The sequence below is a fragment of the Denticeps clupeoides genome, unplaced genomic scaffold (genome assembly GCF_900700375.1).
Source record: "Denticeps clupeoides unplaced genomic scaffold, fDenClu1.1, whole genome shotgun sequence".
NCBI lineage: Eukaryota > Metazoa > Chordata > Actinopteri > Clupeiformes > Denticipitidae > Denticeps > Denticeps clupeoides.
This window is the reverse complement of record NW_021629993.1, coordinates 803,209-816,387: the sequence shown is the minus strand read 5'-3', so window position 1 is coordinate 816,387 and position 13,179 is coordinate 803,209. Positions and strand designations below refer to the sequence as shown.

The 13,179-nt window shown below is 48.7% G+C and overlaps 1 protein-coding gene across 1 annotated transcript in view; it reads right to left on the bottom strand.

Moving 5' to 3' along the window:
- Positions 1 to 496: 496 nt before the first annotated feature.
- ptprq (protein tyrosine phosphatase receptor type Q) overlaps positions 497 to 13,179 on the bottom strand; it is a 28,408-nt gene continuing 15,725 nt past the window's right edge. The window contains 25 exon segments of the mRNA XM_028967461.1: positions 497 to 1,058; positions 1,139 to 1,262; positions 2,588 to 2,723; positions 2,794 to 2,942; positions 3,025 to 3,150; positions 3,354 to 3,488; positions 3,567 to 3,643; positions 3,972 to 4,062; positions 4,138 to 4,219; positions 4,387 to 4,413; positions 6,252 to 6,380; positions 6,510 to 6,609; positions 6,677 to 6,750; positions 6,846 to 7,098; positions 7,353 to 7,511; positions 7,582 to 7,648; positions 7,742 to 7,983; positions 8,072 to 8,258; positions 10,171 to 10,289; positions 10,558 to 10,896; positions 10,963 to 11,232; positions 12,084 to 12,225; positions 12,288 to 12,439; positions 12,515 to 12,790; positions 12,872 to 13,179. The exon segment at positions 12,872 to 13,179 is cut by the window's right edge and continues 4 nt beyond it. Coding sequence (XP_028823294.1) covers positions 1,021 to 1,058; positions 1,139 to 1,262; positions 2,588 to 2,723; positions 2,794 to 2,942; positions 3,025 to 3,150; positions 3,354 to 3,488; positions 3,567 to 3,643; positions 3,972 to 4,062; positions 4,138 to 4,219; positions 4,387 to 4,413; positions 6,252 to 6,380; positions 6,510 to 6,609; positions 6,677 to 6,750; positions 6,846 to 7,098; positions 7,353 to 7,511; positions 7,582 to 7,648; positions 7,742 to 7,983; positions 8,072 to 8,258; positions 10,171 to 10,289; positions 10,558 to 10,896; positions 10,963 to 11,232; positions 12,084 to 12,225; positions 12,288 to 12,439; positions 12,515 to 12,790; positions 12,872 to 13,179 — 3,802 coding nt within the window. The 3' untranslated portion in view covers positions 497 to 1,020.

Sequence of the window (13,179 nt, the reverse complement as noted above, 5' to 3'; positions counted from 1 at the left end):
CCTTCTCAGCCCTGTCATTTAGTGAAGTGAAGGTGAAAGGATTAGGACATTTGCTATGAGAGCAATGAGAACTTTGAATCAGAAGTTCAGAACTTCACATGCAGGTTCACCAGCATGAAACGCTGTCCCTTGTCCTTATTGTGTGAGTTTATGTAAGTGGCGTCATGTATTGAGCTGGTATTTGAAATTCCTACAGACCAGAACCAAGCAGCTGGAAAGTGAGTTCATGCTGAATGCCACCACCCATCCTCACCACCTTCTGTAGAGGGACCATTGAGAGCATTCGGACCAGCTGCATCACTGTCTGGTTTGGGAGCTGCACCGCATCGGACCACAAGACTCTACAGCGGATAGTGAGGACAGCTGAGAAGATCATTGGAGTCTCTCTTCCCTCCATAACAGACATTTACCAAACACGGTGAATCCGGAAAGGACTCGACACGCCCTTCACATCCACTTGTCACCCTCTTACAGACTGGAAAAAGGTACTGAAGCAGAAACCAAATAAATGTTTATTTTAATTCAGAAGTTCTTCACATTTTACTTCTCTGAACTGAAGATGCTGGTCATCATCGTAAGAAAAGAGAACGAATGACATCTTGTTTTTAGAAGACAACACGTCCTTGTACTTTAAATAGAAAACAGTTGATGTAATGACACTGTATCACCAGGTGACCTGAATGTTCATCACTGCTTCTCTCTCCGGACGTTGTGTAATGAGGAAGTTCTGGATGAAGCTTCAGCTCAACTGACCCCTCAGAAGACACAACATCATATTTACATCCAATAATAAAAAATGGTGCATACCTGGACAAAAAGATCATTTTAGTGATGTGGACACAGAGACACACCGAGCCACGCCTTTAACACACCTTTGGCTTAGCAGTTTACAACTACACAACAGACACAGGGAGAGAAATGAAAGGTGAAAGGTCATCACTGAGTGTGCTGAGTGTGGGTTTTGTATTTTTGGCCGCAGAATATTCAGGAGACTCCACCTCTGGGTCTCAGCAACAGGCTTCACATAGTTGTCTCCTCCCACTCCAGCTCAACATCACCTGCAGCACAGAAGGTGAGAAGGTTTAGACAGAAACATACCAGCTGTAATTGTGTGTCTCTATGTGTGTGTGTATTTCACCTTCCATCGCCTCCAATGAATCCATCTTCTCAAGAGTGGAGTAGTTAACAAACCAGATGGACTGACTGTTCCCCTTACAGGTCAACAGATCCAGAGCACTCTGATACAGGAACATGTACTGAGCCTGAAACACACACACAAATAAAAAAGTGAAGTGATTGTCACACGTGATACACAGCAGCACAGCACACGATGCACACAGTGAAATTTGCCCTCTGCATTTAACCATCACCCTGAGTGAGCAGTGGGCAGCCATGACAGGCGCCCAGGGAGCAGCGTTTGGGGACGGTGATCTGCTCAGTGGCACCTTGGCGGATCGGGATTCGAACCGACAACCTTCTGATTACGGGGCCGCTTCCTTAACCGCTAGGCCGCCACTGCTCAAGAAATAAAGGGAACAGATCTAGATCTGAAGGAATGAAATATTAAGTGAAAGTGACGTGATTGTCATGGTGAGACACTGCAGCACAGCACACGGTGAAACATGTCCTCTGTATTTAACCGTCACCCTTGGTGACAGTGGGCACCATGACAGGCGCCCGGGGAGCAGTGTGTGGGGACGGTGCTTTGCTTGGTGGCACCTTGGCGGCTCGGGATTCGAACCGGCAACCTTCTGATTACGGGGCCGCTTCCTTAACCGCTAGGCCACCACTGATCCATCAGTGGGGGGCAGTCCCCCACTACCCCATTGTTAATAAAAATTATTTGTTCTTTACATGGTTGAATGTGCTGACAACAAAAATCACTCAAAATTATTGATAGAAATCAAATGTATCAACCCATGGAGGTCTGGATTTGGACTTAAAGTGGAAAAAGACGGATCCAACTCTGCTGTAAAGTCCTTAAAACAAGTCAAAATGAGGCTCAGTAGTGTGGCCTCCAGTGATGAGGTGATGAGAGATCCCAGAGAACCACAATCCCAGACCTGGACTAAAGCATCCACCAACTTCTGGACAGTCTGTGGTGCAATATGGCTGATGGAGCGAGACATGATGTCCCAGATGCGCTCGATTGGATTCAGGTCCGGGGAACGTGTGGGTCAGTCCACAGCATCAATGCCTTCGTCTTGCAGGAACTGTTCCAGGCAGCAGAACATCTCCAGATTCCAGCTCTGGACACTACGCTGACAGACACAGCTCGTACCACTAGAGTGAAAGCACCGCCAGCATTCAAAAGTGACCAGAACATCAGCCAAGAAGCAGAGGAACTCAGAAGTGGTCTGTGGTCACCACCTGCAGGACCTTTATTGGGGACGTCTTACTAACTGCCTATAATTTCCACCTGGTGTCTATTCCATTTGCACAGCAGCATGTGGGATTGTCGGTCAGTGTTGCGTCCTAAGTGGACAGTTTGATTTGACAGACGTGTGATTGACTTGAGTTACACTGTGTTGTTTAAGCAGCGCACAAATGAACAGATGAAAGATCAAGGTCTGAAATGATTCCTCACCAAGTTCTGCACCATGCACATCCTCTCACTGCGCAGCTCCGCCACCAGACCATAAATGTCCACAAAGTCGTGATCCCTCACGTGCTGGATCAGGTGATCTAGAGCGATGAAGACGCCTGTCCTGCCCACACCGGCACTGCAGATCACACACACAGACACATAAATACACACAATGCACACAACACACACGCACTGCTGATGCCCACCTGCAGTGCACAACGATGGTGGTGTTGTCGTGTCCGCGGCTGGAGCGGATGGATTTGACGAACTGGATGAGGGTGGTGCTGGACTCTGGAACGCCGTGTTCCGGCCAGGAGGTGTAGTTAAAATGATGCACCACCATGTAGTCTCCATGCTGTGTGTGATAAAAATGTCCATTACTGTGACGATATACAGATGTGTGTGTGTGTGTGTGTGTGAGTGTGTGTGTCTGTTACCCGCTCTACTCTCAGTGCTCGAACAGTCCAGTCAGGGTAAACGTCCTCGGTAAGTTTGGTAATGACAATGTCCCCAAACACTGTCACTGGCTTATTGTCCTCAGGCCAGTACTGATGACAGCGGATCTGTTGTATAATGTAGCACACATGAAAAGTGAAGTTAAATGTACTAAACACACACCTGATATGTCCTGATCAATAACTAATTCATAATGTGTTACTACAAATGACCAGACATTATAATAAACTGCGTCTCACACACACACTCTTATTTAACACTGTCCTTCATTTCCAAAAAAACACAAATTCACACACACACACACACACACCCGGCCCTTCTCGAAACACTGCGTGAGCATGGCAACGGTTTTAGTTCTGGTCTCCCAGATCATCCGCCAGAAGTCGGCCACGGTTCCAGGAAGGGGACCCTGAGTGGCGATGAACTCATTAGGACACAAATAGCCCTGCAGAGAGAAATTCAATTAACACACACACACACACACAAATATGCTGAGAGTGAGCACACACACACACAGACAGACCGAGACGAAGCTGGCGTTGATGTAGTCGGATCCTGGCATCCCCGGCTCAGACAGCAGCTTCACTCTGTTGTTGTTGTCTGTTGGGTCGGAGACGTCAAATCAAGTCAACGTGCACCTGCAGCGTGTGTGTGTGTGTGTGTTTGAGTGTGTATGTGTGTGTGTTTGAGTGTGTGTGGTGTGTGTGTGTGTGTGTGAGTGTGTGTGTAGTGTGTGTGTGAGTGTGTGTGTAAGTGTGTGTGTGGTGTGAGTGTGTAGGTGGGTGTGTGTGTGTTTGAGTGTGTGTGTAAGTGTGTGTGTGAGTATGTGCGTGTGTGTTTGTGTGTGTGTGTGTGTAGTGTGTGTGTGAGTATGTGCGTGTGTGTTTGTGTGTGTGTGTGTGTGTGTGGGGGGGGGGGGGGGTCGTACAGGGCTTGATGTTGGTGAAACGGTTCTTTGACCGGTTCCAGGGCAGGTCAGCATCTGATGTTGCCAGATCCTGCAGCAACTTGGGCAGCTCCTAACCAATGAGAGAACAGCAGGTCACCCAACGGCGGGCGAGCAGCCAATCAGGTGTCAGGACAGAGGGACTCACGGAGAACTCCTCCTGGAAGCGGGCGTTGTCGTTGGCGCAGAGGTCCTCCACATGCTGCAGAAACGACTTCTTGTTCACAGGTCTGAGGACAAAACCAGAGCAGACGCACACACACACACACACACACACACACATGTGCACATACACACACACACACACACACACACACCACACATACACAACCACTAAATCTACCAACCAACAGAAAGGAAGCAGTATAAATATAGAACACTGCAGATACACACGTACTTCAGAGGTTTTCTGTAACTGAGGAGTCTGAAAAATAAACAAATAAAACAGGACAATCAGTTAATCAAACCAGTTTATAAATCCAGTTTATCAAACCAGTTTATAAATCCAGTTTATCAAACCAGTTTATAAATCCAGTTTATCAAACCAGTTTATAATCCAGTAATTCAAACCAGTTTATAATCCAGTAATTCAAACCAGTTTATAATCCAGTAATTCAAACCAGTTTATAAATCCAGTTTATCAAACCGTTATAAATCCAGTTTATCAAACCAGTTTATAATCCAGTTATTCAAACCAGTTTATAAATCCAGTTTATCAAACCAGTTTATAATCCAGTAATTCAAACCAGTTTATAAATCCAGTTTATCAAACCAGTTTATAATCCAGTTATTCAAACCAGTTTATAATCCAGTTCATCAAACCAGTTTATAAATCCAGTAATTCAAACCAGTTTATAATCCAGTTATTCAAACCAGTTTATAATCCAGTTTATCAAACCAGTTTATAATCCAGTTATTCAAACCAGTTTATAATCCAGTTCATCAAACCAGTTTATAAATCCAGTAATTCAAACCAGTTTATAATCCAGTTATTCAAACCAGTTTATAAATCCAGTAATTCAAACCAGTTTATAATCCAGTTATTAAAACCAGTTTATAAATCCAGTTTATCAAACCAGTTTATAATCCAGTTATTCAAAACCAGTTTATAATCCAGTTCATCAAACCAGTTTATAAATCCAGTTTATCAAACCAGTTTATAAATCCAGTTTATCAAACCAGTTTATAATCCAGTTATTCAAACCAGTTTATAATCCAGTTCATCAAACCAGTTTATAAATCCAGTTTATCAAACCAGTTTATAATCCAGTTATTCAAACCAGTTTATAATCCAGTTTATCCAGTTTCTAATTCCAGTCAGGGAGGAACCAGAAACCAACAGAATTTCATCAGTTGACCGGCAGAAGTGAGGGGTCAGTCAAGCCGGTAAACTGAGAAATCCTGAACTACAGTATACACTACACAATCAACACACACAACTCACACACACATAACTCACAATCAACACACACAACTCACACAATCAACACACATAACTCACAATCAACACACACAACTCACACAATCAACACACATAACTCACACACACATAACTCACACAATCAACACGAACAACACAACAGAACACACGGTCAACCCACACACACACAATGAACACAGACACACACGACTCACTGAATGACAAATATTTCCTTCCGTCTAAAGAAAAATGAGGAATACCTGAGGACAGATAAATAATATTAACCACATTGTATTACCGTTTCAGAGCTGATAACCACAATGCATCATGAGAACAGATCTAGTACCCACAATGCACCACTGGCTTACTATTTCTCTTCAACATCCTGAAAGACCAAAAGTCAGTCATGTAGTAATATGTGATGATTTTAAAGGACCTTCTCTGATCCCAGTACGTTCTACTTCATGAGAGGCTTGGTGGATCCTGGGAGGTTCCTCAGCATCCTAATAAAGTTTCGTTCAACTGAAGGTGGTGGATTTGATCTTCTTTCAGACATTAAACAATAACTAATGTAGAATTGTGTAAAAATAGTTCACCTGGACTTAACACTGGTCTGATTTTAATTCTACACAGAGGAGCTACACCATGATAACCGACCTTGTCAAATCCAAAAATCATTACTGAGAAACGATTCATTCGACCCCAGAAAAGAAACAAAATGACTGAACTTTCATGGCCACCAACGTAAACTTTTGGTTGGTGATGAAGGTCGTAGAAAATAATCATGCCGTTTGCTTTCGTGAAGGTCAGGTGGAAAGGTTGAGGTGAAAGGTCATTCTCACCGACTGATTTTCTCCTCTTTCAGCTCCAGGTCGGCCACGGCGACCAGCTGGTCCAGTTTAAACTTGGTGTCAATGATCTCTGCCTCCCGAGGCGAGTAGGTCCCACCCTCCTTCTGCCGCTGTCTCATCCTGTGATTGGACAAGGAGAATGACACTCTTCAGGGGGCGGAGCTCCTCAAACGAAAGCACGAACACACCTCAACAAATCACCATGACAACAGAGCAATTCTACTCGTATCACCATGACAACAGACGCACCGTACAGACATGTAGATGATCACAAAGAGCAGCAGAGCCAGAAAGAAGGACAGAAGCACCCCCAGGATGATCTGTTCATCACGAGTCAACACCTGGTCATCTGCAAGACAGAGAAATATTTCTATCCGGTTCAGTTTGATTCTATTCTGTTCCGCGGTGGGCGGTACCTGCAGTCCGCACTCGTTCAGAATATTCCGAGTCGGTGAACTGGCCCAGGATGTTGGTAGCGCGAAATTTAAAGCTGAGAATAGAAAAGCCGTCAGGTGTACAACTTCAAACGAGGCCGTGTGTGTGCGTGTGTACGCGTGTGTGTTTGTGTGTGTGTGATAGACTTACACGTAGTGTGTTTTGGGTTTGAGGGGTCCGTTGCAGAGTGGCTCAGCCTTGTCACTCAGGCAGCCATCCTCGGTTCCAATGACGTACGTGTTGGTGTTGAGGTCGGACAGGCGTGTGCGTGTGGGCGGGGTTAATGCTTGCCCCGCCTCATGCTCAACACATGAAGGTTTGGCAAATCCGACATCTGTCAGATATGGCGCTGGCTGCTGCTGAAACACACTCCTCCAGGAGCTCAGGTTACTGTAGTGCATTACTAAAACACACACACACACACACACACACACATATACATAGTTCCATCATAGTAACCCTGCAGGTGCTTCTAAAATGCTATAATGACAGCAGCATGATTAGTCTGCAGGGGGCGCTATAACAGTGGAGCATTTTGAAAGCGTTGTGTGAAGGTTTTTTACAGGTTGTGTGGAGGTAATGTGAGTGTTACTTGCCCATTGAATGAGGATTGTGCTGGGGTTGTGTAAGGATTGTGTGAGGGTTGTGAGGAGGTACCTGCAGGCTCTGAAACGATGACCTGTATGGTCTGGATGGGCCCGTTATCATCATTAAAGAAACACACAGGCATGTGGATCGTGATGCTCCTGGAAGTGGCCACGATGGAGCCTCTTCGATCCAGAACTGGCTGGGGTCTGTGTGTGGGTTTCCGAGGGGCTGAAACCAAGCAATCCAGGCTCAGACCCCTGAACTGCATGTGTGTGTGTGTGTATGTGTGTGTCCATACCTTTTATTCCTGTGGTAAGCTGCACTTCTGAACTGGGTCCAAAACCGGCTCCATTCACCGCTGCAATCTGCAGCATGCATAAGAGGGACGTATGAAACATCTTTTGACATTTCCTTTCCACATTTCCTGCTGCAGTTGTGGCGCTTCATGCCGTCTTCACCTTTATACTGTAGTTAAATCCCCCCTTCAGGCCCCCAATGACGGCACTCAGGCTCTTGTTGGGGTGTGTGATGATCTCGAGCTGACTGATGCTGAACTGCAGCTGTCCATTGCGGAACACTGACACATAATAAGCACTAATGTTCCCGTTGGGTTCCTCTGGAGGAGAGAACGTCACCAGAACCCTGGTCACCTCCTCCGGCAGCATAGTCAGCGTCAGATTCTTAGGAGGGTCCTTCGGCTCTGAAAAGTAAAGTTACAGGAGTCACGCATGGTGTGTGTGTGTGTGTGTGTGTGTGTGTGTGTTTTGCATGCAGGTGTGTGATTGTACCCTCCTCCAGGGTGCGTATCAGTACAGCTTCAGAGGTTTTGCCATCTCTCAGTGCGCTCTCCTTGTCTCCTGTGAATGCTGTCACGGTAACGGAGTACATGGTGAAGGCGCTCAGGTTTCCCACAACCACCGTCCGGACTTCCTCCGCCCACCGCACCACCACCCGACTGTAACCGGAGCCGTCCGTCTGCACAACGACACCAACTGTGGTTATGTGTGGAAGAGTGTGTGTGTGTAATGCTGACCGTGTTGATGTGTATGATGTAGTGTGTGTGTGTGTGTGTGTGTGTGTGTCTCACCGTGTTGATGTGTATGATGTAGTGTGTGTGTGTGTGTGTGTCTCACCGTGTTGATGTGTATGATGTAGTGTGTGTGTGTGTGTGTGTGTGTCTCACCGTGTTGATGTGTATGATGTAGTGTGTGTGTGTGTGTGTGTGTGTGTGTGTCTCACCGTGTTGATGTGTATGATGTAGTGTGTGTGTGTGTGTGTGTGTGTGTGTGTCTCACCGTGTTGATGTGTATGATGTAGTGTATGTGTGTGTGTGTGTGTCTCACCGTGTTGATGTGTATGATGTAGTGTGTGTGTGTGTGTCTCACCGTGTTGATGTGTATGATGTAGTGTGTGTGTGTGTGTGTGTGTGTGTGTGTCTCACCGTGTTGATGTGTATGATGTAGTGTGTGTGTGTGTGTGTGGTGTCTCACCGTGTTGATGTGTATGATGTAGTGTGTGTGTGTGTGTGTGTGTGTCTCACCGTGTTGATGTGTATGATGTAGTGTGTGTGTGTGTGTGTCTCACCCGTGTTGATGTGTATGATGTAGTGTGTGTGTGTGTGTGTGTGTCTCACCGTGTTGATGTGTATGATGTAGTGTGTGTGTGTGTGTGTGTGTGTCTCACCGTGTTGATGTGTATGATGTAGTGTGTGTGTGTGTGTGTGTGTCTCACCGTGTTGATGTGTATGATGTAGTGTGTGTGTATGTGTGTGTGTCTCACCGTGTTGATGTGTATGATGTAGTGTGTGTGTGTGTGTGTGTGTGTCTCACCGTGTTGATGTGTATGATGTAGTGTGTGTGTGTGTGTGTGTGTGTGTCTCACCGTGTTGATGTGTATGATGTAGTGTGTGTGTGTGTGTGTGTCTCACCGTGTTGATGTGTATGATGTAGTGTGTGTGTGTGTGTCTCACCGTGTTGATGTGTATGATGTAGTGTGTGTGTGTGTGTGTGTGTGTGTGTGTGTGTCTCACCGTGTTGATGTGTATGATGTAGTGTGTGTGTGTGTGTGTGTGTGTGTGTGTCTCACCGTGTTGATGTGTATGATGTAGTGTGTGTGTGTGTGTGTGTCTCACCGTGTTGATGTGTATGATGTAGTGTGTGTGTGTGTGTGTGTGTGTCTCACCGTGTTGATGTGTATGATGTAGTGTGTGTGTGTGTGTGTGTCTCACCGTGTTGATGTGTATGATGTAGTGTGTGTGTGTGTGTGTGTGTCTCACCGTGTTGATGTGTATGATGTAGTGTGTGTGTGTGTGTGTGTGTCTCACCGTGTTGATGTGTATGATGTAGTGTGTGTGTGTGTGTGTGTGTGTGTCTCACCGTGTTGATGTGTATGATGTAGTGTGTGTGTGTGTGTGTGTGTGTGTGTCTCACCGTGTTGATGTGTATGATGTAGTGTATGTGTGTGTGTGTGTGTCTCACCGTGTTGATGTGTATGATGTAGTGTGTGTGTGTGTGTGTGTGTGTCTCACCGTGTTGATGTGTATGATGTAGTGTGTGTGTGTGTGTGTGTGTGTCTCACCGTGTTGATGTGTATGATGTAGTGTGTGTGTGTGTGTGTGTGTGTGTCTCACCGTGTTGATGTGTATGATGTAGTGTGTGTGTGTGTGTGTGTGTGTCTCACCGTGTTGATGTGTATGATGTAGTGTGTGTGTGTGTGTGTGTGTGTGTCTCACCGTGTTGATGTGTATGATGTAGTGTGTGTGTGTGTGTGTGTGTGTGTCTCACCGTGTTGATGTGTATGATGTAGTGTGTGTGTGTGTGTGTGTGTGTGTCTCACCGTGTTGATGTGTATGATGTAGTGTGCGTGTGTGTGTGTGTGTGTGTCTCACCGTGTTGATGTGTATGATGTAGTGTGTGGGGCCTGTTATTACAGTCGGTGGTTCCCACTGGATCCGAAGTCCAGAGGAAGATGGCACCACAGTGACGGTGTTGGGTGGAGCTTCTGGGTCTGTTGTGAGAACATGAGAAGCAGTGGTGGGTGCTAGTAGCTTAGCAGGTAACACACTCGCCTGTGGACCAGAAGACCCAGGTTCAAACCCCACTTACTACCATCGTGTCCCTGAGCAAGACACTTAACCCTGAGTGTCTCCAGGAGGGGACTGTCCCTGTAACTACTGATTGTAAGTCCCTCTGGATAAGGGCGTCTGGTGAATGCTGTAAATGTAAATGTGGGTGTGTGTGTGTTGTGAACTGATGTGTGGGTGTGTGTGTGTTACCTCCTGTGAGTGTGTGTGTGTACACCCATGCTGTGAACTCCCCGGCCCCGGCGCTGGTGTGTGCCGCCACTCTGAACCGGTACGCTCTGTATTTCTGCAGTGACGGCAGCGTCACAGTCTCTGCTGCTCCAGTCACGTTGACCCTCAGCGTCCCCCGATCGTCCACACAGGAGATGGCGGGCGGGGTCTCCTGCTCCACCTCACAACCCTGCTGGAGGCGCTGGACCTCCACCTGGTAGCTCCTCAGCAGCCCCGGCAACCGCAGCGGGACCCTCCACTGCAGCGTCACCGAGGTGGGCTTCACCGCCAACACCAGCAGGGCGTCTGGAGGACCGGGGACTGTGGACAGGGTCAGACGGACATGTTGACACGGAACACACACACAGACGCACACGCGGTGTGTACCTGTCTCTGGAAGCGTGTGAGCTGTGCAGTTGCGCTCCTCTCCCACGCCGGCCGAGTTGACCGGGCTCACGGTGACCGTGTAGGTCGCGTCCGGGACCAGGCCGCCGAGTGTGTGTGTCTGGGAGAACGGGTCCACGTCCTCCACCCTGTCCCCCGACTGGACCATGTAGAGCACGATCTCTCCGTTCGGGCTGGCTGGAGGCTCCCACGCCAGCGTCACAGAGTCCCAGCTCTGTCCCCAGCATGAGAGGTTCCTCACGGAGTCGGACACTGTGGTCCCCACACACACAGCACTCAGGCTCAGAAAGAGGCTTGTGTGTATCATGGGCATGGTGTGTGTGTGTGTGTGTGTGTGTGTGGGTGTATCATGGGCAGGGTGTGTGTGTGGGTGTGTGTGTGTGTGTATGGGTGTGTGTGTGTGTGTGTGTATCATGGGCAGGGTGTGTGTGTGTGGGTGTGTGTGTGCGTGTGTGTGTATCATGGGCAGGGTGTGTGTGTGTGTGTGTGTGTGTGTGGGTGTGGGTGTATCATGGGCAGGGTGTGTGTGTGGGTGTGTGTGTGTATGGGTGTGTGTGTGTGTGTGTGTATCATGGGCAGGGTGTGTGTGTGTGGGTGTGTGTGTGCGTGTGTGTGTATCATGGGCAGGGTGTGTGTGTGTGTGTGTGTGCGTGTGTGTGGGTGTGGGTGTATCATGGGCAGGGTGTGTGTGTGGGTGTGTGTGTGTATGGGTGTGTGTGTGTGTGTGTGTGTATCATGGGCAGGGTGTGTGTGTGTGGGTGTGTGTGTGCGTGTGTGTGTATCATGGGCAGGGTGTGTGTGTGTGTGTGTGTGTGTGTGTGTGTATCATGGGCAGGGTGTGTGTGTGGGTGTGTGTGTGTATGGGTGTGTGTGTGTGTGTGTGTACCATGGGCAGGGTGTGTGTGTGTGGGTGTGTGTGTGCGTGTGTGTGTATCATGGGCAGGGTGTGTGTGTGTGTGTGTGTGTGGGTGTATCATGGGCAGGGTGTGTGTGTGGGTGTGTGTGTGTATGGGTGTGTGTGTGTGTGTATCATGGGCAGGGTGTGTGTGTGTGTGTGTGTGTGTGTGGGTGTGTGTGTGTGTGTGTGGGGTGTGTGTGTGTACCTGACTCATTGGTGGCGAACATCACTGGGACACTGTACTGGTCTCCGTTTCCAGCCCTGGTGTAGCTACACACGCTGATCTCATACACACTGTTGGGCTTAAAGCCACTCAGCTGTGCCTGAGTCGCTGGGCCAGAGGAATTCTGGGAAAAAGGGGAGGGTCACACGACACATCCCTCCAAGTAAAACACACACAGCGCCGTACCTGGTAGGAGAGCGTGTGGGCGCTGAGCTCCAGGATCCTGAAGCCGTAGTGCTGCACGGCGCCGTTGGGCTGGACGCTGGGCTCCCAGTCAAGCCACAGCGAGTCGGACGTGTGGTTAAAGATGCGCAGCGAGCGTGGCGGGGACATCGGACCTGCGCGGCGCAGACATGTCAACACCCCCGGGACGCGCCGTGTCTCAAGGTCACAAGTCACAAAATGTGTCCCACCTGCTTCGTCAGTGTGGAGCATCAGCAGCAGGGCCGGGCCAGTGCCTTTGCGTGTCGCCGTGGTGATGGACAGGTTGTAGGGTGTGTAGGGTGTGAGGTCAGTAAGGGTGAGTTGTGTGTAGGGGGTCTGGGTGGAGTTGTAAAGGCCTCCTCCGCTCAGCACCACGCCGTACTCCAGCACCACGCCGTTGGGTTCGGCTGGAGGGAACCACTCCACCCACACCGAGGACGAGGACACATTCCGTCTGGAGCCCGCAAGAGGGGCGGAGCTGGGGACTGGACACACATACAGGTGCAGTTTGAGTCTGTGTGTAGTCAGTGTGCGCGCCGTGTGTGTGCGTGTGTGTGAGCGCACACCGTCATCGTCCGTCCTCACGTGCAGCGTGCTGGTGTGGTTGAGGGCGGGGCCAGCCTTGGTTACCGGGGTTACACTGATGATGTAGGGGAAGAACTTGCGCAGCTTGGTGAACAGGTAAACAGTGTCTGTAGTTGTCTTGGTTACAGTGAGGTTGGAGGTACGATTCATTGACCAGTGAGTTGATCCCGCCTCTTGGAGGCGGAGATCATAGAAAACCCGCCCATTAGGTTGGAGGGGCGGGTCCCAGCTGACTATGAAGACTGTGGAGCTGAAGATCTGGACAGTGAGGTTTCGGACTGGACCACTT